The sequence below is a fragment of the Gorilla gorilla genome, chromosome 18, assembly GCF_029281585.2.
Source record: "Gorilla gorilla gorilla isolate KB3781 chromosome 18, NHGRI_mGorGor1-v2.1_pri, whole genome shotgun sequence".
Classification (NCBI taxonomy): Eukaryota; Metazoa; Chordata; class Mammalia; order Primates; family Hominidae; genus Gorilla; species Gorilla gorilla.
Genome location: NC_073242.2, coordinates 114,580,973 through 114,602,877, shown reverse-complemented (window position 1 = coordinate 114,602,877; position 21,905 = coordinate 114,580,973). Strand labels below are relative to the sequence as shown.

Below are 21,905 nucleotides of genomic sequence, written 5' to 3'. Positions count from 1 at the left end.
GAAAAACCCTTAGGCCATTTCTGTGGTACTGCCTTTTTCCTCCGCTTTTTAAAAATAAAGAGACTTACAGATAGTAAAATTCATCCTTTTTAGAGTATAGTTTGTCAAGTTTTGGCTAAAGTATACCATCAAATATCCACTAGTAAAATCAAGATATGGAATAATTCCATCACCCTCAGAAATTCCCTATCTCTCACTCCTGTGTAGTCCTTTTGTTTTTGAAAGGTGAAATTCTAGCAGATAAGAATATTGAGAATATTGAGCAATATACGGTTTTTTTAAGTCCTGTTGATATTTGATGGCTTTTGCCTGCCCAAGAAATCTAGTGAAACTTATAGTAAAAATAAAACTCAATGAATGCTTAGGGTCATTTTCTTTAACTTTTCCCCCTTCTGGTTCAGTGAGAACAAGTTGCTGATGAAAAATCAGGTTTTTCTTTAGTTTTAGTATCACAATTAGCTTTTTAAAATTATCATTATTGAATTTAATCAGTCTTTCTTTGCCTTACCTTGGTTAGAAAATTTCAAGTAGAGAACTATCTGGGAATAATATGACAGCTGAATAACGTCCTATAATTATAATTGCATTGAGACTGTCCTTCTAGAAAAAGAAGATAATCCCACTTTCCTTCAAACAGAGTGGCAAATGGTAATCCTCCCTGTGCTTAGGATCGTTTTGCCTGGCGGGTATCGTGTAGTTCGTTTTGCTCTTCTGTTCTGATCTTTCTCTCCCTTGCCTGTAGCTGACCCCACAGTACCCTGCAATGAAACCCGGTGGAGCCAGAAGTGGCAATCATCACGTCCCCTGCGAAGAGCCAGCCTCTCCCTGGGCTCTGGCTTCTGGCATGCTACGGGAAGGCATTCGAGCAGACGGCTGCTGAGAGCCATCCCGCGCCAGGTTGCCCAGACACTGCAGGCAGATGTGCTCTGGCAGATGGGATATACAGGTGTGTGCTATTACCCAGGGAAGGCGCTTATGGGATATACAGGTGTGTGCTATTACCCAGGGAAGGCGCTTATGGGATATACAGGTGTGTGCTATTACCCAGGGAAGGCGCGGAAAGTCCAGACATGCGGGAATTCCATGTTCGGGACTGCCTAGTGCTAAAGCCCTGCGGCCTTCCGCATCTAACCTTCTTACTATTTGTTTAGCTGGAGGTAGCCAAGTACTCCTCATCTTTGACTCCTGTGATGCCAGGCATCTGTTTCTGTGGCTTTCCTAATTGTCATCATTTGTGTCTTATTTTTGTTACCATTTCTGAGGTTAGAAGGGAAGGCTGTGGAGCACTTCTCTCCTATTGACACATACGCAAACGAGCACAGCACTGCCGGCCGCTGGCGCTGACCAACAGGCCTGCAGAGGTCTGTCACTTTTTGGGGAAAGATGGTCCCTGATCTGGGCAATTCCATGGAAATTAGTTTATCACTTAAGTTTGGTGCCCTGAATGCAGTGACTAAGTAATTGACTATCACACCTGCTGATGATTTGTTTCAGAACAGGAAGCAGTGTTAATGATCATGTCCTGTGAAATAAAATTCAGAACAATAAGGATTTTTCCCTTGCTGATTCATCATGACAAAACATTTCATGTTTTATCTAATGTGAAGATTTTTACCTTGACTTCTAAATGTAAGCCAGTTTCACCTGCTCCCAGGACAGCGCAGTTTGCCTAGGTGTCTTTCGTATATCCTTGACTTAGGGACCCTTACCTCTCCTCTGATCTCCTTGGTGCCCTGCCCTCCAAAATATCTGAGATACTTCAACTTTTAATACCTGGTGGACTGGCATTTCATTAAAATGTGTGTCTCCCCATGGTTTTACCTTTTTAGAGTGAGAACTCCTTGACAAAACAAATTTTCTAGTCATGAGAAGTAATTTTTTATTCCCCCCCAAACCAAATGGTTTCTGATTTTGTGTGTGCATTTTTTAAAAGTAGCATTGATTTTTATATTTATCTCAGTTTAATAGATTATTTAACATAGTATTGATATGTACACAGCCCTTTTGCCAGAAAGACATTACCCTCTTTACGTTGGTTAGCTGTTAAGTCATATAGGTATTCTATATTTTTTTTCTAGATGCTTTCTAGAATTTTTGGTCAGACAGGCCAGTTGTATTTCACATTGGTGTTGATGGCTTTGGCCAGTATCTGGGATAGACTTACTATTATAGAAAAGTGCACGCTGCAGTGATTTTTCTTAGGTGTGATTAGCCGCATGTGGTGTTAATTGTTCCTTGCGGCAGAGTTTGCTGTATTATAAATGAGCAGCATTGAATAAATTGCTGTCCTTATTGGGAGTAGGAATGGTTCCCCCTTTTCCCATTTTTGTGTCAGGCTCCTTGGGTGTGTGGTTTGTGAGTGTTTTGCAGGGCCTCTGAGAAGGTGGGGGGTGGAGACCTGTGATGAATTGCCAGAAGGGGAGTATCAGTAGGTGCCAGCCTGGAGCCTTGAGAAGCCCGCTAGGAGTGGAAGGGGTGGTTCTATCCTGAGTGCTGGTGGCAATTGAGGAGGGTCTAGAAGGATTTTCTGCTTATCCTTAAATCTTATTTGGCGGCAGATGATGGCATTGCTCCTGCTGTCCTCTTTTCTTAGCCTTGGCTCAGCCAGCTGACCCTGGGAGCAGCTGACCTAACTTGTTTGCTCTGGGCAGCTTTGGCCTTCCACAATGTGTCATTTTCTGTGGGTCCCAGGAAGGAATGTATTTTATAGGCAAAATCCAAAAAGATGATTTCTTCAAACATAATTGTGTTTGCTTTCTTTTCCGAATAAGGTGCTAATGTAAGAGTTGCTGTTTTTGACACTGGGCTGAGCGAGAAGCATCCCCACTTCAAAAATGTGAAGGAGAGAACCAACTGGACCAACGAGCGAACGCTGGACGATGGTGGGTCTCAGCGGCAGTGAGAACGTGGTCATGTGATCGACTGAGAGTGTGTTTAGTGCATGATTCCACAGTCTGTCCAGCAATTATTCAGACAAGCCCAAGGTGTTATTGTGCTTTTTGTTGTGGCAGAAACTGCTCTGAATACCTCATAGGATGTCGGGAAGTAGCACTTCAGGAGAGAGTGGGGATGCCTGGTGTGGGGGCAGCTCGCTGTCCGGGAGAGCGTGGAGTGGCTAGACCTGGAAGGGGTGTTTGTGCCAGTGACGTCTAAGGGGATCGTAGAGCAGCAGCAGAGGCCCTCCTCTATCCAGCACTTGGAAACGGAAGGCCGTGGAACTCATGGCCTGGAATGTTGCGTCCTGGCACTTGCTATTCAGTGTGTTTTATGGGATTGTTTTCTTTATGGACTGCAGGGTTGGGCCATGGCACATTCGTGGCAGGTGTGATAGCCAGCATGAGGGAGTGCCAAGGATTTGCTCCAGATGCAGAACTTCACATTTTCAGGGTCTTTACCAATAATCAGGTAGGTGTTTTGAGGACTCCTGAAACTTGAGGAATTCATACTGAAATGTAAAAAGCAGAATCACTGGACTGTACACACTTGTGTAAAAGGAGTGCACGTCAGTGACGCTGAGCCATTCATACTGCAGCACGCATGCTCAGTTTACTGTTCCTCTGCCTCCTGGGTGGCTCCGCCCTTCTCCCACCAACCACTGTGTCGACCTAAGTTGAACCCTGAAGACCCTGCCGAGGCTACTACTTACGACGATTCTTCGATTTCCCTTGTTTCTTCTCTACCTCCAGGCTTCCCCAGGCCTCTGTACCCTGTGTCGGTTGTCTGCATGATAGAATAGAACAATTGCAGATAGAATAAGTGTGCTTGCCTCCCTGATTGGGTTCCTACCACCTTGAGCTGTTTTGTTTACCTGTGTGTCCCCACACCTGGCATTGTGTTGGGTAATGGGAGTTTACAAGCCTTGTTCCTTCACTCTTCATTTGGAAACTATAGAAAAGGGAGAGGGTCCTAGTGTTTGTTTCTTTTTTCATTATTTATTTTTTAAGGTTAATTTTTGAATAGGTAATGCATAGCTCAGAAATGTCAGAAGGTAACACAGTGAGACCCCCACCCCTGTCCCCATCCAGCAGGTTCTTTCCTCACTGGCCCGTGTCTCCTGTGTGACGATGTTCCTTTCTTATACCTCCTCCTAGAATTTCTTTGGTGTATATAAGAAAATATAAGTACGTGGTCTTTTAAATACCTTTAAAAACGTAATCTTAATCATTACATTGCTTCTCTTCCTACCGTAAACTTAATTTTATATTTTTTAAAAAAGCAACAGCTAAAGGTGATCCACAAAGTAATGAAGCTTTTGTAAGGAGCATAGGAGCACTTGAACATCCGAGGACTCATACTATGAAATAACTGTTACTGCTGCCATTTATCCTTCAGTCTGTTTAGGAATGAAGAAGGTTAGATAGATAAGTTGAACTATTCCAAAATGCTTAACTTAATAGAAGTGCCTTGGGATAAGTCCTTTTATAGGAGAGGGGCAGTTGGGAGCGTGGGTGTTATCTAGGGAGGCATTCTTTGTGTAGAGAGCTGTGCATTTCACCTAGAGAGATAGGCCACCTGCAGAACACAGCTGCCTCTTCCTTAGGTTCAGCTCCAAGGACTTAGAACTTCTAGGTGTTGTATTTTACTCTCCAGAGCATTATGCATGCTCAGGATTTATTTCTGGTTTTAAGTAAAAAAAATATTAAGAGAACTACTTTGTAATTTTAAAAGAGCCTTAGAAATAAAAACTGTCCTAGCACTTTAAAACTTGATTGAAACACTAAGCAGACTGTTATAATATTTAACTAGGTATCTTACACATCTTGGTTTTTGGACGCCTTCAACTATGCCATTTTAAAGAAGATTGACGTGTTAAACCTCAGCATCGGCGGCCCGGACTTCATGGATCATCCCTTTGTTGACAAGGTTTGTGGAGTCACTGCACACGGGGTTTGGGTGACAGCTCCTGCTCTTTCGCAACCCAACTTTGCATCATATCTAGTGTGTTGGTGGCTTTTCATCCAGGTGGTGACAGCTTTGTGAGAACAGATGGCTAATGAAGTGAGCTTCAGTGATTTGCATGTCATAAATTGAGTGGGTTAGAGGCCTCAGAGTAGGTGTTTATAAGGAGCACATGGTGCCTTGCTGATTTTTTTTTTTTTTTTGAGATGGAGTTTTATTCTTGTTGGCCAGGCTGGAGTACAGTGGCACAGTCTTGGCTCACGGCAAACTCCGCCTCCCAGGTTCACGCGGTTCTCCTGCCTCAGCCTCCCAAGTAGCTGGGATTACAGGCGCACACCACGATGCCCGGCTAATTTTGCTATTTTTAGTAGAGATGGGGTTTCACCGCATTGGCCAGGCTGGTCTCCAACTCCTGACCTCAGGTGATCCACCCCCCTCAGCCTTTCAAAGTGCTGGGATTACAGGCATGAGCCACCATGCCCTGCTAATTCTTTCTTACCTAAACATGCAATTCGTGTTTTTCTCAAAGTGACTAGAAAGTCAGCATCTGCTCTGTGCACTGTGTGCTTCTCCGTCCCGGGTGGTATTCTCTAAAAATGCAAGTTGCCAGCACATTCGCCTTTATAATGGGCCAGTGCTGCTTTTTTAGAACTGTTTTTAGACGTTGTGTATGGTTTTTTTTTTTTTTTTTTTTTGACAGTTTAATGAAAGGGATACTTTCATTAAATAAATGCTCCTTTTGTAGGTGTGGGAATTAACAGCTAACAATGTAATCATGGTTTCTGCTATTGGCAATGACGGACCTCTTTATGGGTAAGTAGCCCCAGCAGGGATGACCTCGGGGATTTTTTCCCCCTTAAATAACTGAAAAATTGTTATCTGTTTGTGTATCTACCTATGGTTACCTGTTTATGTCTGTCTAAAACTTGTCTTAAGGATGTTTTCCTCATGTAAAAAAAATACTATAGGATGTAGATGAACACCCAGGTACTCACCACTCACCTCAGCAGTTGTCACCTCAAGGCCAGTCTTCCTTCTATTTATATATTTTTAAAATGTTGTTACAAATAGTAATTTAGAGGCCTAAAGTTTTTATTCTAACTACTTTTTTTCCCCAAAATCAATCAGAAAAGTGAATCTATTAGGGATTCTGCAGTGTTGATGAGATCTGTGTGCAAAGCATCCGGGTAAAGAGGCAAATGGAAGAGGTTTCTGCCTTTCTCTGAAAGAGCAGGTGCGAGCACAGTGACACTCATTCACAGGGGAGGTGCTGGCGGGCCTAACGGCAACATGGCCGGTGCTTTGGGAGTTGATGAGGGGGATCGTTTAGGAGGGAGGCAGGGAGGACAGTGTCACAGGGGGGGCCTTTGTGCTAAACTTCAGCAGCATGAGATGCGAAACATTTGCCACTGAATCCCAGCCCGTACACTCCTGTCTGGTTAGAGGTCTCAGTTTTCTTTCCACCAGCAGCTTCATTTTATTCTCTAGATAATGTTTATAAGTCATTTCTTGTGCTCAAAGTTTCTGTAGGATGCTTTACACAAATCCAGGGCATAAGACAAGGTGAAGCTATGTGCAGTTCATGTTTGCATATCAGAAAACGTGAATATTGGCATTCATAGGACTCTAGCCTAATAGTTGAGTAAATGATCGTGAACCTTGTTAGAGGTCCAGGGTTCTGGATTTTGCTGTCGCATCAGTGATACGTATCATGAGCCATAGATGTAAGTGGCATGAACATACCCTCGCTATAGCTCTGCCATGACAAACACCAGTTATTAAGTCATCTCGTCGGGTGTTCTTGTCTCCCTTTTAAATGTTCCTCCCATTTCTGATGTCCCCACTCAAGGCTGGCACTCATTGGTTCAGAGTCACCAGGTGTCAGTGTTTCCTAGCCTGTTTTCCCATCTTGAGTCTTTTCCCACCCCAGCTCTTCCAGCATGGACATGGGTGAAACTAGGTGTGGAAGCAGACAGGTCCGACCTGCCACTTACGGCTGAGGCACCGTCACTTCTCTGAGCCTCAGCTCCCTCACCTGTGATGGGAGCAGAGAGCAGCCTGCACAGTACCTATGAGACTGAAATCAGACATCAGGGGGAGAGCACCATGAATGCTGATGATGCTCTTTGAATGGAAGCTGCTCTTTTTCTTTTTTGTGCGTATTTGTACTGTTCAAACATATATTGTAGCAGCTTTCTAATCAAGAATCTGCAGCGGTTTATTATTGCGTAATAGATGAAATCCACATTTTTCTTTTGTTTTTCAAGGTTTTCAGTATTCTAGGCTGAATTGCAAACTTTTTCTGTAAAGGGTCAGATAATAAATATTTTAGGCGTTATTGTGTGAAAGCAGCTGCGGGTGATATATGTGTAAATGAACATGACTGTGTTCCAGGAGGTGTGGGCCTGGTTTGGCCCATGGGCCGTAGTTGGCCAACTCCAGCCAGAATCTCAGTTCACCTTGGTCTTCCACTTCCCCACGTACACCTTCCTGGAATGAGTGTCCTCCTTCTGTTTCTCTCAGGTCTTCTGCACCCCATCCCTCTGCGCATCCTCCTGGCCATAGCTGTCTGGATTCCCAGCTCTTTCACATGCTGTTTGGACTGTTTTGTCACACGCTGGCTGCCGTTCTGAAACCCTGTGGCTTTTGTGGGTGGTTGCACTCGGTAGCTGCTTATCAGAGTTGTGAGTTTATGGTGTGTTGAAGGAGCAGAGCCTTGCCAGGAAGGCCCCATCTCCACCTTGTGTGTACGCTCATGCTGCCTCACACAGACCTGGCTACCTGCTGGCTGTTGAAGTGACAGGACGTGGCATGCGATCATGGCAGCCCAGCTTGTGGCGGGTGTGGTTTTTTCTGCTTGGGCATCTGGTGGGACTGCTTCCAGGGCTGGTCTGAGGACAGTAACGTGCATACGTCAGCCCCTCTGGGAGTGAGGCACACATCCTCCAGTCCCCTTTGCTGTGGTCTCTTTGTCTGGGTCCTGTGCCCTTGGTGCTCCTAGACTCTGTGGTGCCAGCAAGCCTGCAGCCTCAGCTCCCTCCTTTTCAATACCAGTAATGATTTCTTGATGCGTTCCCTTATTTTTTAAGGGTTTAAAGTACACTAAGCATTATAGGGCTTAGCAGGTAGAGGAGGGTGGGAAGGTGGTATTTTTTTGGTCACCTTCAGTGGGAGTTTCTGTCAGTGACTTCTGTACCAGCCTCTGCTCCTTGAGTTCCTGGGAATGTGTAAACATCTAGCATCAGTCATCAGAAAATCATTATTCGTTCCTCTGAATGACCAGCTGGTAGGATATTGGCGGCCAGTGGGCTGAGAAGGCAGTACCACTTTGTCTCGGTGTGTTGGGAATTGTCAGTTAAAAACACACTCTAGAAGGAGAACTTCATGCTGCTATTATCTCTTAAGCCACTTGGAATCAGTTGTATGTAGTTGTTGAATTGTCAAAGAGTCCATTTTTTTTGGTAGTGGAGCCATAATAAAGCTTAGCAATGCAGTTTTATAACTGAGTGTCTCATATTTTCAAATGGTTCATCTTTATCTTGACTTTGTGGTTTACACATTTTTGCCATTATTTATTTCACTATAATTTCTTTGCAGATCTAGTGCACTTAAGGTATTGGAGAGACTCTAAGGAGCTCAAGATTACAGAGTAATGATAGTCCTTCCACAGTTCCCTATGAGGAGGGTAGAACACCACCACAGGTCAATCGAAAACTTACCACTTCCTGACCTTGGCAGATGTATATGTGTGGTTATGGTTTCTTCCAGGAGAAGTGTGTGATTTAGCTGGGGAGTTAAGATGAATGTGCTGGGAACAATTTGAAAGTGATGTGAGAATGTGTCATTAGGTGATAAATTGTGATCGTGTTAAGTGTTGTGAGGTTCCAGGCAAGTACAGATGCTTAAGGCTTGGATTGCTGGAGGGAAAACGTGAGCCTTGAGCCCTAGTGTGCCAAGTTGACAGGGAGGAGAAGAAAGGAGGGGCGTTCCAGGTGAGAGGGCGTAATTTGAGCACAGCATGAACGTGGCAGGGTCATGCGTTTCACAGGACAGCCGTGAGGAGCTGCACACGTCTTCCCACAGAAGAAGCTCATACAGTGTTAGATTGTTCTGGGAGTATTCGCCCTGGTTTGAATCATCCATTTTAAATTATTTCTCTTGTTTTTTTCTTTTTCTTTTTTTTTTTTTTTTTTGTCTCAATATAGCACTCTGAATAACCCTGCTGATCAAATGGATGTGATTGGAGTAGGCGGCATTGACTTTGAAGATAACATCGCCCGCTTTTCTTCAAGGGGAATGACTACCTGGGTACGCTCTTCTTTGCTAAATAATTGTATTTAGCTGGACAAACTACTGTGGCTGGTGGCACCGGTTGTTGACGAGCCTTGGGGTGTATTTGTAAGCGCACAGACACCCTCACATTCACATGGGAATAGCCGGGGCTGTGAGTGCCTGCCCAGCCGTGAGGACGAGAGATCTGGGCCCCGTCAGCATCTGCCACTTCACTCTGGCAAGTCCACAGCTGCTGTGATGAGCACGGGCTGATTCTAAGTGGTGTTTCCCAGTTTAACTTATTAACTGATTTCTGAGGAACTCACCTTTAGGTGAATTGGGTTCCTGCCCGTTTACCCTATCTAGTAGTGGTAAGCAGTCCTCCTCAGTGGTAGGTGAGATGATTTTTTTGGGGGGAGGGGGGCCTTAAGAAGTTGGAGAATCCATTGAGAACAGCTTAATATCAACTCTGCTAACACAGAAACAATTGTATTTAGCTGGACAAATTCAAAATAACTGCTACAGTTAATAATTCAGCTGTTTGGGGTTTAATTATGCAGCAAATTCACCCACCTTTACCTGTCAAAGTTTGATGAAAAATTAGACGCTTGTGCAGAACAGCAGTTGGGTACCTTTGCCCTCGCTGTGGCCGAGGGGAGCACCTGCCCTTCTGATTCTTCAGGGTCAGAGCATCTCTTGGTGTTTAACGTCACGTGCCACACTCGGAGGCCTCAGATAAGTCCCTGGAAAGATTCCCAACTGCCTGGGAACACTGTGGGCCTCGTCCACACTGTAGCCACTTTACAGGATAGCCTTCTGCCTGAGCCGTTGTACTGTGACAGCGTCAGCCCCCAGCGTCCCCGCCACTCAGCCCCACCAGGGGTCCCCACCTCCCACACTCACGTGCCTCTTCCTGGAGCTGACCCGTTGGCTGGGGACCACTCTCTCATGTGACAGTGTGTGCAGGGCAGGCTGCGTGTCCTCCCGTCCACGCTCCCTCAGCATGTTCCTTGTGCTGCCGGATACTGGGAAACTGCATCCACCACTTTGTCCCCAGCTCCCCGTGTAAATGCTCTCACCGAACTGTGATGAGATGTCATCCACTTTGTCACCAGCTCCCCATGTAAATGCTCTCACCGAACTGTGGTGAGATGTCATCCACTGTGTCCCCAGCTCCCCGTGTAAACGCTTTCACCAAACCGTGATGAGATGTCACATCCATGGCCTTCATCACCAGCCAGCTTTTTAATGGCATTTGAGAAATGTCCTTCCATCATCACAGCTGCAGTGGAGGATGCCTTTACTCGGTATCCCAGTATGTGCATCCACGGTCCTTGGGTTTGATGGTCAGAAAAGGGCTTCCCTTCAAATTGGGCTCCTGTTTTTTGACAGAATATGAGATCCTATTCTAATTCTCGTTTTGCCCCAATTCTTAAGAAGCTTAAGCAAGTACTTATTAAAGCGTTATCCCAAGTTAGTCGTGTGGTTATCTTGTTCCTTCTCAGTGGTTTCTTATTTCCTCTTTTACAACCGTTTGAAACATCCAGTCATACCGTGTACTTTTTTCCTTGTAAAGAAACATGTTTGGGTTTTTTTATATTTTAATTTTCTAATTTTTCTAACATATTTCTAATTTTAACTTATCTAGAGATAAAGCAGTTTCCAGTTTCTGGTCTTGGTGATAAGCCAGTGTCCACTTTCCAGTGTGGCATGTCAGCAAAATTAAAATACTTATCTTTTAATTGCTTTATGCCTTTGCCATTGTTCTGGTTGTTGTAAAATATATTTTTAAAAATTTACTTTCTACATTATCGTTTGAGCTTATTTTCTGTATTGTAGTGAATTTCTTTGTTTTTTTCTCTTTTTTTGGGGGTGGGGTGTGGGGCTGAGGGGGACAGGATCTCACTCTGTTGCCCAGGCTGGAGTGCAGTGGCACAATCACGGCTCCCTGCAGCCTTGACCTCCCAGGCTCAGGTGATCCTCCTGAGTAGCCGGGACTACAGGCTTGTGCCACTACATCTGGCTAATTTTTGTATTTTTTGTGGAGATGGGGGTCTTACTGTGTAGCCCAGGCTAGTCTGGAACTCCTGGGCTCAAGCAGTCCACCTGCCTCGGCCTCCCAGAGTGTTGGGATTACAGGTGTGAGCCTTGCGCCCGGCCTGGAGTGAATTTCAGACTAAAACCAGTACCTTCCTAAGGTTATACTGTTTTTAACTAACCCATATCTCTGTTCTGATTTGATTCACTCATGATTGCATGTGGCTGTATGCCAATGTGTGAGATGTAGCAACCAAGCTGCTTTTATTCATAGGAGCTACCAGGAGGCTACGGTCGCATGAAACCTGACATTGTCACCTATGGTGCTGGCGTGCGAGGTTCTGGCGTGAAAGGGGGGTGCCGGGCCCTCTCAGGGACCAGTGTTGCTTCTCCAGTGGTTGCAGGTGCTGTCACCTTATTAGTGAGGTGAGTGCTGCCCCCTAGAGACCAGTAGCTTCCACGTCAGGACAGGAGCCCTCGGTGCCAGCAGAGCAGGAGTCGTGTCTTGCTTCTGCCCTGTCTTGGGTTTGAGAGCTTAGGCCCTTCACAGCCTTGTTCTGTCTCTCCTTCTTCATCTCTGCAAAGAGGTAGGAGTCACTTCTTTTATAGTTAGATGAAGTGAATGTGAACACACTTTATAAGCCCAAGTAAACAAAGTGCTGATAGGCAAAATAACCTGTTTCTTTATATTTGTGTTCTGTTTTCTAATATCCCATTTATGTGCTAGAACTGTGATTTTTATATCCAAGCAAGCATAAATATCAGGCAGGGAACAAATAGGAAGATATTTCCCTGCCATATATCCTCCATTTCCTTGGGGATTCACTTTAAAAAAGAAAAACAAAAAACAAATCCTACTGCGTATATGTAAGATATACGACATGATGTTATGGAATACATATAGATAGTAAAAAGGAGGTTACTCTAGTGAAACGAATGAACACATCCATCTTCTCACAGTGTTACCCATTTGTTGTTTTTGTGAAGGGGACTCACCTTTTAATGTTCTCTATAGCAAAGGATGTCAAAGCCACCAGGGACTGACAGTCACCACTCTGCTTTGTCTCACTGAATCTCATGCAGTTGGAATGGAGCTTAGTGACTGGCCCTTAATCTTGCAGATAATGAAACTGGAAGAAAGTTCTCAAGGAGGCCGGGTGCGGTGGCTCACACCTGTAATCCCAGCACTTTGGGAGGCTGAGGCAGCAGGTCACCTGAGGTCAGGAGTTCAAGACCAGCCTGATCAACATGGTGAAACCCTGTCTCTACTAAAAATTACAAGTTAGCCAGGTGTGGTGGTGGGCGGCTGTAATGCCAGCTACTCAGGAGATTGAGGCAGGAAAATTGCTTGAACCCGGGAGGAGGAGGCTGCAGTGAACTGAGATCGTGCCGCTGCACTCCAGCCTGGGTGACAGAGCAACACTCTGTCTCAGTCAGCCAATCAATCAGTAAAGTTCTCCAAGCGAGTAGACCAGAGTTGATGTTCACATGTTCTCACTTTCATCGGTGGCCCGTGTTTCCTTACTCTCAGTTGTAAAAAGATGTCTTTGGGGCTGGCATTTATCTTGTTACTGTATTTTCCCCAAAAATAAATTGTACTTCTTCTATCTAGATGAAGTTTTAGTTGAGTGTTGTGATAACACACAAAACTCTGCGTATTTGGAAGTTATTCTATGCTAATTTAAAAATTAATTAATATAGGCAAATAGTATTAAATGTCTTTATATTTTAAGTTCTCTTTAAGTAAATTGAATATTGATTTCAGCTTCTGATGCCAGATATTATTTTGTTAGTAATCCTTCATAAAGCTAGATGCTTGGCTGGTTGTGGTAGCTCACACGTGTAATCCCAGCACTTTGGGAGGCCAAGGCAAGAGGATTGTTTGAGGCTAATAGTTTGAGAGCATCTGGGGCAACATAGTGAGACCCCATCTCTACCAAAAAAAAAAAAGCGGTAGATATCCATCTCTTTCCCCCTTTCTCTGTTCTTCCCTTCCAGTTTGGAGCCAAATTCTTGAGAATGTTGACATTGGCCAGACTGGCCTTTGGAGAATAACCATGTGCTTGCTGGAAACACTGTCTTCTCTTGCCGTTGTTTTCCTCTCTCCAGTGTTACATCAAGTGAGGAACAGAGTGGAGGGAAGGTGGACAGTGGGCTACCTGGCCTATTTGCACACTTGTATTTGCCAGGTGGAGAGAATTCACTTAGAGCTGCAGCTTCTAATCTTGTTGATTCTAGAAACAGAAAATACTGGTTCATTTCTCCTAAACGCCATGATTGTTAGCAGGAAGCGAGGGCTCTGCCTTCACCGTTGAGCCCGTCTGCTCTCTGCTATTGAGTAAGCGGGCAGCCGAGGGGTTGTTCCTTTTCCCAGCAGCTTCTTTAAGTACAGATATTTTCAGCAACAAGGAAGCCTTTCAGTCTCCTCATCTCACTGCAGCAGATGAAACTGCCGTTGTGATCATTCAGAAACCTCTGTGTGTGACAGTCGCTCATAATGGAAGCTGAGCAGCAGTGGTGGGCCTCCCGAGCTCCAGCCTGATGATGCTGTGAAAGGCAGTGGAACGCAACCCTTGAGTTCACTTTATAGGCAGGAAGAGGAGGAAGATTGTTGACCCATAGCTTTGAGCAGTTCTTTTCTTCTGTCATTAAGAATCTACTTTATCTCCTCTACTTATGTCAGATTTCCCATTTAGAAAACCTGCCTAGACTCCAGCACCAACCATCATCACATTCAAATATTTAGGAACTTAGTTAGGAGAGTTGTTTTTCTTTTTTGTGTACTGATATTCCCCCCTCAATTTTAGGAATTAAAATTCACTTGTATTTATAATACATAAATACACAAAAATGGATGTTGTAACGCTAGTATCACCAGGCTAAGTTCCTAGCCAGGTCACACTGTGTGTTAAAGCTTGTTCAGATGCATTCTCATGGTGAAACTGAAGGTGGCCTTAGGTCTACGTCGTTCTGAAAGGCATCATCCATCAGGGTGGCTCATCCCAGACAAGCCTCCCAATCTGGAAACAAAAAGGCAAGGATTGGCTTTGGAGGCGGCGGTCCTCACTCAGACCTTTGCCTCCTGCCAGTCCTGTGTCGTGGCCCCTCCCCAGGATCTGAGTGTGCTCCTCCTCCTCCCAGCCAGGCGGTGTCTCATGGCATCTTCTTCCTGCGACCAGCAGGCTTCCTCTCCCCTGAGGAGTCAGTACCTCCTATACATTCATGCCTTCTGCAGCCTATGTGGTTGTTTAGTTGAATTATCACAAAAATATGTGTTACTAATGCATTTAGCATAAGTGGGTCCCGTAGAAGGTTGCGGAGCGGTCAGTCCTGGATTGGGTACAGAGATGAGTGTGCACTCATTCTCTCATGCAGGCTGTGCCAGACAAGCACCTGTTGGATACTAAACAAGACTGCAGGCCTCTTGTGTGCACGTTTGTAGGTTAGGTTTTAGTGGTCCAATTTTCATTCTTTTACTGAGAGAAAATAAGCAATTCTTGATTTTTCCTCCAGCACAGTCCAGAAGCGTGAGCTGGTGAATCCTGCCAGTATGAAGCAGGCCCTGATCGCGTCAGCCCGGAGGCTCCCCGGGGTCAACATGTTTGAGCAAGGCCACGGCAAGCTCGATCTGCTCAGAGCCTATCAGATCCTCAACAGCTACAAGCCACAGGCAAGGTCAGTGCACCGCCCTGCCGATGGGTCTTTCCCTCCTTCACTGGGCTCTGGGCGAATTTTCCCTCTGCACAAAATACAAGCCTCAAAACAAAAAATGATGACTAAGCACAGAATTCTCGGGGTGCTCGGAGAGGTTTTGCTGCTGCTTCTACAGGGTGCTGCTGGCAGAACTGGTAGGTACTATCGCTTACTGATGTGATCTTTAATATAAATGGTTAAAAGTAAAGATTTCTGAGCGGTTTTTTTGCTTTTGTTGTTTACTTTTTTAGACTCTTGAAATAATCTTAGGTTTACAGAAATTTTGCAGAAATAGGAGAGAGTTGTCATACAAGGTTGCCCAGTTTCCCCTGATGCCACCATTTCAGATGAGTGGAGTACAGCTGTTAAAACTGTCATACAAACACTGACACTGTGCTGTAATTCACCTGCAGACCACATACATCTCGCCAGCTCCTGTGGTAGTCCCGTCTGGCCTGGGCCCTGCTTTGTTTTCACCCTCATTTTGAAATGACTTTAGATTTACAGCAAAGTTTCACAAATAGTTCATGAGAACCCCTGAGTCCTTCACCCAGCTTTCCCTTACCTTAGTATCTTCCATAACCTCAGTATGAGCATCAGAGTCTGGAAATGAACCTTGATGTAGCACTGCTGACTGACCTGCAGGCTTCACGAAGATTCCGCCCATTGTCCCACGGGTCCCTTCTCTGGGATCCAGTCCAGGATCCCACATTGGATTTCATTGTCCTGTCTTCTTGGTTTCCTCTAATCACAGACGGTTCCTCCGTTTTCCTTCATCTTATTATTGGGGGTATTCATTTTCATCATTTGATTAATGTGCTCCGTCAGTCTGGGTCCTCCAAGAAGCAGACATCAAGCTAGGATTACATGTTCAAAAGATTTGTGGGGAGTGAGGGCCTCTGAAGGATGAAGGGAAGGGTGTGGGAATAGGCAAGAACTGCAGTGCTGATCTGACACCGAAAAGTTAGGAGGACTGGGGAGGAAGAGGCTCGCACAGGCCTGAAAAAGTTTTGGCTGATGGGAAATCCTTGAGCCAGATTGCCTGTTGGAGGAGTCCTGTGTCCCCCCGGAATGGGCTGGCCTAGTGCCTCCTGTGTGCTTAGTCATTGGCTGGGAGCAGCCCCAGGGGAAGCGTGGCCTTGGCACAGACGTGTGAGGACCTGAGGGCAGCAGCTGCGGGTGTCAGCCAGCAGTGTCCTGCAGAGGAGACCTGAGCTGCTGGCCCTGTGGGGCCAGAGGTGGCTCCTGCCAGGTGTCTCCACTGTGCAGCCCGTGTTTCCTTTGTGACTTCTCAGTGTCTTGTGGGGGCATGTTTCGAGATGGCCTTGTTTCTTCACATACTTCCACTCACTCATGTTAGCATGCCTTGATGGTTCTTGCCTTTGGTGATTACTCCTGAGGACTTTGACACGTGATGATTTTCTTTTTCCTTCATTCCATTTACATTTATTAATTGGAACTCTCCTGGAAGGAAGAGCTGTCCTTTCTGTCCCATTTATTTATTCAATTCTTTATATCAGTATGGACACATAGATATTTATTTTACTCTGTGGATTATAATTAATATCATCATTTAGTGGGTCGTTCAAATTGTCCCCGAGTTGGCTGTTGGGAGCTCCATCTAGTTGGCTTATGTGTGTTTTCAGCATGTGTCCAGCCTTTTCTGAGCACTTTCTGTCTTCTTGGCAGCACAGGATGTCCTGTCCTGCACTTCTGTGCTCTAGCCTTGGTATCTGTTCTGTCTCCAAGCAGCTCTTTGCTGATGGCCTCTTCTAAAGAAATCAAGACCTGGGCACTCGGGGTGCTCAAAGCTGCTGTGCTCACAGTGGTTACTGCGCTCTTCAGACAGAGCTAGGCAACGTGTGGACACGTGCACAGACACACACGCCTGCTTCTGTATCTGCCTATCTGTGTATATACTGGAAACATGAGTTCATGCCACCTCCAGGTTCCAGCCAGTATCTCAGTGTTCATTCCAGCCTTTCCCTATCCTTGTTTCTATTTATTTATTTATTTCTTATTTACAGAGATGGTCATGTTACCTCTGTTTCTAACTCCATTCTCCAACAGTGAGAAGCCTGGCTCTCGTTATCCACAATATGTTGGCTTATTTGCTTAGTTGTAGTGTATACGTACTGAGCAGCTTTGGAACTGCTAGCCCATGTCCTTGTGAGTTTTTTGAATATAGTATTTGTGACAGTGCGTCATTATCTTTGGCCCTACAGAATACAGTTATAGTGTTTTTTTCAGTTACTTAGGTTAATTCTTTCCTTGGTGTCTTTTTAATACAGTTGGACTCATTTATTCATATTTGTATTCCTTTTTAGATTTCCCCCACATCCTGGTTGATTATAACTTGTTACTGGGTGTGTGAAACATGACTGTGGTTCTAAGGATGTGTTAGTTTGTTCTTGCATTGCTATAAAAAAAGTACCTGAGACTGGGTAATTTATAAAGAAAAGAGGTTCAATTGGCTCCTGGTTCTGCAGGCTGTACAGGAAGCATAGCACCAGCACCTGCTTCTGGGGAGGCCTCAGGGAGCTTCCAATCATGGCAGAAGGTGAAGGGGAGCCAGCACATCACATGGCAAGAGAGGGAGCAAGACAGCGGGGAGGTCCCAGACTTTTAAACACCCAGATCTTGCCTGAGCTGAGTGAGAACTCAGTTATCACCAAAGGGATGGTGCTAAACCACCCATGAGGGATCTACCCCCATGATCCAGTCCCCTCCCACCAGGTCCACCTCCAACACTGAGGATTACAAGTCAGCGTGAGATTTGGAGGGGACAAGCATCCAAACCATGTCAGTTCCCACTCGCCCATTCTTTCTACCAGGCTTCCACACACGCCTTAGGTAACCATCACATCAGGTTTGGGTTTATCCTTCCCCCCGCCCCCACCACCCCTCAAATGAGCACATACGTAGAAGGATAGCATCGCTGTGGATATTGTTTTGGATTCTGCTTTTTTCACTTAACGTCCTGGAAATCTCTCCACGTCAGTGCATAGAGATTCTCCTCCTTTTTCACAGCCGTATCCTGTGAATGTACAGTCGTTTAAGCCACTACTTGTCTACATATGGGCTTTTAAGTTGTTTCCAGTATTTTGTAATTATAAACTTGCAGTGAATAACCTCAGGCCTGTGTGTCTTAGTTTTGTTGGAGGTGTTCCTTCAGGGTAAATTCCTAAAAATTTACCCTGCTCAGCATTGAGAGCGTCTGGTAGCTCTGTTAGGTAAGGTGGCACTGCTGGTCTGGGTTGAGAGCATCGGGTAGCTCTGTTAGGTAAGGTGGCACTGCTGGTCTGGGTTGAGAGCGTCAGGTAACTTAGGTAAGGTGGCACTGCTGGTCCAGGTCGAGAGCGTCCGGTAGCTCTGTTAGGTAAGGTAGCACTGCTGGTCAGCGTTGAGAGCATCGGGTAGCTCTGTTAGGCATTGCTTTGTTTCTTTGTGGAAGGGTTGTGCCTGTTGGTATTGCATGAGCAGTGTGCGTGAGTGCCGGTTTCCCCAAAGCCTCACTGACAGAGTGCTCTGTCTTGTTACTTTTTACAAATCTGATTGGTAAGAAATGGTATTTCAGTATTGTTTAATTTGTGTTTCTCTATTTATGAGTGAGTTTGAACACCTAAGTCCATGTTTAAGAGCTTTTTTTTTTTTTTACCTTTCTTGTGAATTATCTGTTCATTTCTTTTTCAATGGAGTTTTTGGTCCCTCTTTAGAGTTCTCGATATGTGAGTGTTAGTAACCCTCCGTCAGGGATGCATGTTGTGGATTTTTCTGCCACTTTGTCAGTTGTCTTTTCACTTAGTGTAAGGTGTTTTTGCCATGCAGTTGTTTTTTAATAGTCACATTTGTTACTCTTCAGCTGATGCCTCTGTATTTTGAGTCCTTAGAAAGTCTTTTTCTGCACTGAGGGAGGTAAAAGAGAAATTCACCTGTGTTTTCTTCTAATATTTGTTTGCTTTCTTTTATTTACTTGAAATTCCTTGATCCATTTGGAGTTAATTTTTGTGTATTGTTTGGAGGTAGGGATCTAATTTTTTCTTTTGCCAAATGGCCACCCATTTGTTAAAGCTCTTGTGATTAAAAAGTCCATCTTTGCCCCAGTGATTTGAGATACTGTCTTTATTATGTACTGAGTTTTCATGTGTATTAGGTCTATCCCTTAGCTTTCCATTCTATTCCACTGGTCTGTCTGTCCATGTACTGGTACCACACTGTTTTGATTGTAAATACTTTATAGCATGTTTTAATGTCTGTTAGTGCTAGTTCCCCTTGTAATTTTGTTTTTCGGTGTTTTCTTGGGTATTCTTTTCTTTCTTTCTTTCTTTCTTTTCTTTTCTCTCTCTTTTTTTTTTTTTTTTTTTTTAAATGCAGCAGGGTCTTGCTCTGTGGCTCAGGCTGGAGTGCAGTTGCATGATCTCAGGTCACTGTAACCTCTGCCCTCTGGGCTCAGGTGATTCTCCCGTCTCAGCCTCCCAAGTAGGTGGACTGCAGGTACATACCCCCATGCCCCGCTAATTTTTCTATTTTTAGTACAGACAGGGTTTTGCCATGTTGCCCAGGCTGGTCTTCAACTCCTGGGCTCAAGCCTTCCTCCCGCCTCGGCCTCCCAAAGTGCTGGGATGACACGCATGAGTCACTGCACCCGGCCCTCGTTGGCTATTCTTGCACGTTTGTTTTCTTCATATGAATTTTCATATCAACTTACTTAATTCTATGAAAGAAGCTTGTTGGAATTTTTGTTGCAATTGCATCAAATTTTAAATGAACTTAGAAGTAATATTTTTATAATGCTGTTATTTTGTCCAAGAGCAAAGGATGTGTTTCCATTTGCTCAAGTCTTGTGTGTCTTCCAGGAGGTTTTACAGTTGTCTTCATATCATTTCTTGGTAAGTTTAAGTATTTAATCTTTTTGTTGCTGCTGTAGATGGGGCTTTCTCTTCTTGTATATTCTCTAACTGGTTGATTTTATTTCTATATGTTAATTTTATATGCTGCTACCTATCTGAATTATTGTTTGAGTTAGTTTTATTATTGCTTCTGTAGGGTTTTCCAGGTATACTAACCTACCATATGGAAATAAAGATAGTTTTACATCTTCCTTGACAATTCTTAAGGCTTCATTGATTATTTTCTGTCTAGTTGCATGGGCTGGTATATCTAGCACAGTGTTGAACAGCAGGGGAGAGAGTGGCTATCCTTACGTTGTTCCTAATCTTAATGGAAATGCCTCTTGTGTTTCTCCGTTAAGTAAGATGCTGGATTTATCCCTAAGGTGTGTATATGTATATATATATGTATATATTTTTTATTGTGGTAGATTATCCGTCTAGTGCTGTTTTTCTGAGCGTTTTCATGAGGACTGTGGATTGAATTTTGTATGCTTTTTCAGCATCTAGAAAGGTAATCATATGAATACTTTAGACCTATTAATATATATGGTTTATGATATTAATGAGTTTCCCAATTTTGAACCAATCTGAAATAAATCCCACTGGTCTTGCTATGTTGTTTTCTTAATATGATGTTGAATTATGTTTGCTAATAATGGTTTCCTAGTTAAATCATATTGAATTAGTAGTCGAATTAAACTGATTACAGAGCACAGTTACCAGCAAAGTTTACAAACACATTTCAAGTAGAACAGATACCTTTGCTGATGCATGCAATTGTAGTCACATGGCCGATCCATTCAGGATTTTTAAAACTAGGTAGTACCTTTTTCCTTTTCTTTTTCTTTTTTTGGTGAACTTCAGACTTGTGAAGGTGGTATCTGTTTAGATAACTTAACTGTGATATGTGTTGATTATAACTGCCTGTGAAAGTCACAGTATCCCTAAAGATATTCCATTTGGTTTCTTATATAGCAATTCAGTTGGCCCAGATACATCTTTGTTATTACAAACTAATAAAAAGTACTCCTTATACCGTAGTTGCTGTTTGAGAAAGGCTGGCATCTCCTGTAATGAGGTGAAGGAGTTGCGCAGAGCCGCCTGCCCACTGCACGTGGGTGCAGCTTGAGAAGCAGGATCCACGTATGCCTGGTGCTCTTAGGGAGGCCATCGTGGGTCACGTCTTGTCTGAAACATTTGTCTGTTCCTGTCTTTTCACCTGTTCGGGCGTAGCTGACACCGCTGCTGCACTAGGAGTGATGTGAACCCAACACAAACTCAGTTCAGATAAGGGGAAACCGTGAAACCAACATAATTGCCAGAGCACTTGTGTCAGCACTTCTGACACAAATTATGTCAGGGTCCCCAGCACCTCTCCCAGGCTCGGTACTTTAGGGCTCACGGGACTCAGCCTGTGGTCATACTCCCAGCTAAGATTCATTGTAGTGGCACAGCAAGGATGCACAGCGGCTCTGTAAGGGAAAAAGATGCCTCACACGGAGAGAGCCTGGAGAAACCCAGGCGCAGCTTCCTAAGCTCTCCCCTCTCTCCTGCCAGGCAGGGTCTCACAGAGCTGGCCCCTTTCCCAGCAGCAAGCTGCATTGACATGTGTACGTGTTTGTGCCCAGGGAAGCCCTCTAGAGACTCAAGTCCAAGTTTCCATTAGGGCTGGTCACGTACTCATTCTCTGCCAGTGACAACTCCCAAAGCTCCAGACTTGCAAAAGCAGAGGTGTCCCTGCACGTCACACTGTCTGTATAGACAGCAGGCTGGCACAGAGGCCTTATCTGTGCAGGAGCATTCCAGAGCCAAGTTCCCAGATGCCAGCCTAGGGCAGCGCTGTAAGCAAGCCCTTCTGAAGCTAGGTCTGCTTTGTTAACTCTGTCTTGTACAGTTGTGTTGCTTCATTGTAGTTTTCTCATATGATCTACTCTAACACTGTATTCTTTATTTCAGTTTGAGCCCCAGCTACATAGATCTGACTGAGTGTCCCTACATGTGGCCCTACTGCTCCCAGCCCATCTACTATGGAGGAATGCCGACAGTTGTTAATGTCACCATCCTCAACGGCATGGGAGTCACAGGAAGAATTGTAGATAAGGTGAAACTTCT

At 44.6% G+C, this 21,905-nt stretch overlaps 1 protein-coding gene across 1 annotated transcript in view; it reads left to right on the top strand.

The window, feature by feature from the left end:
* MBTPS1 (membrane bound transcription factor peptidase, site 1) overlaps positions 1 to 21,905 on the top strand; it is a 63,211-nt gene that overhangs the window by 20,458 nt on the left and 20,848 nt on the right. Inside the window, exons 4-12 of the mRNA XM_031002693.3 lie at positions 743 to 946; positions 2,772 to 2,882; positions 3,296 to 3,405; positions 4,747 to 4,863; positions 5,645 to 5,712; positions 9,105 to 9,207; positions 11,483 to 11,634; positions 14,722 to 14,883; positions 21,750 to 21,894. Of these exons, the coding sequence (XP_030858553.3) occupies positions 743 to 946; positions 2,772 to 2,882; positions 3,296 to 3,405; positions 4,747 to 4,863; positions 5,645 to 5,712; positions 9,105 to 9,207; positions 11,483 to 11,634; positions 14,722 to 14,883; positions 21,750 to 21,894 (1,172 nt within the window). The remainder of the gene's footprint in view (positions 1 to 742; positions 947 to 2,771; positions 2,883 to 3,295; positions 3,406 to 4,746; positions 4,864 to 5,644; positions 5,713 to 9,104; positions 9,208 to 11,482; positions 11,635 to 14,721; positions 14,884 to 21,749; positions 21,895 to 21,905) is intronic.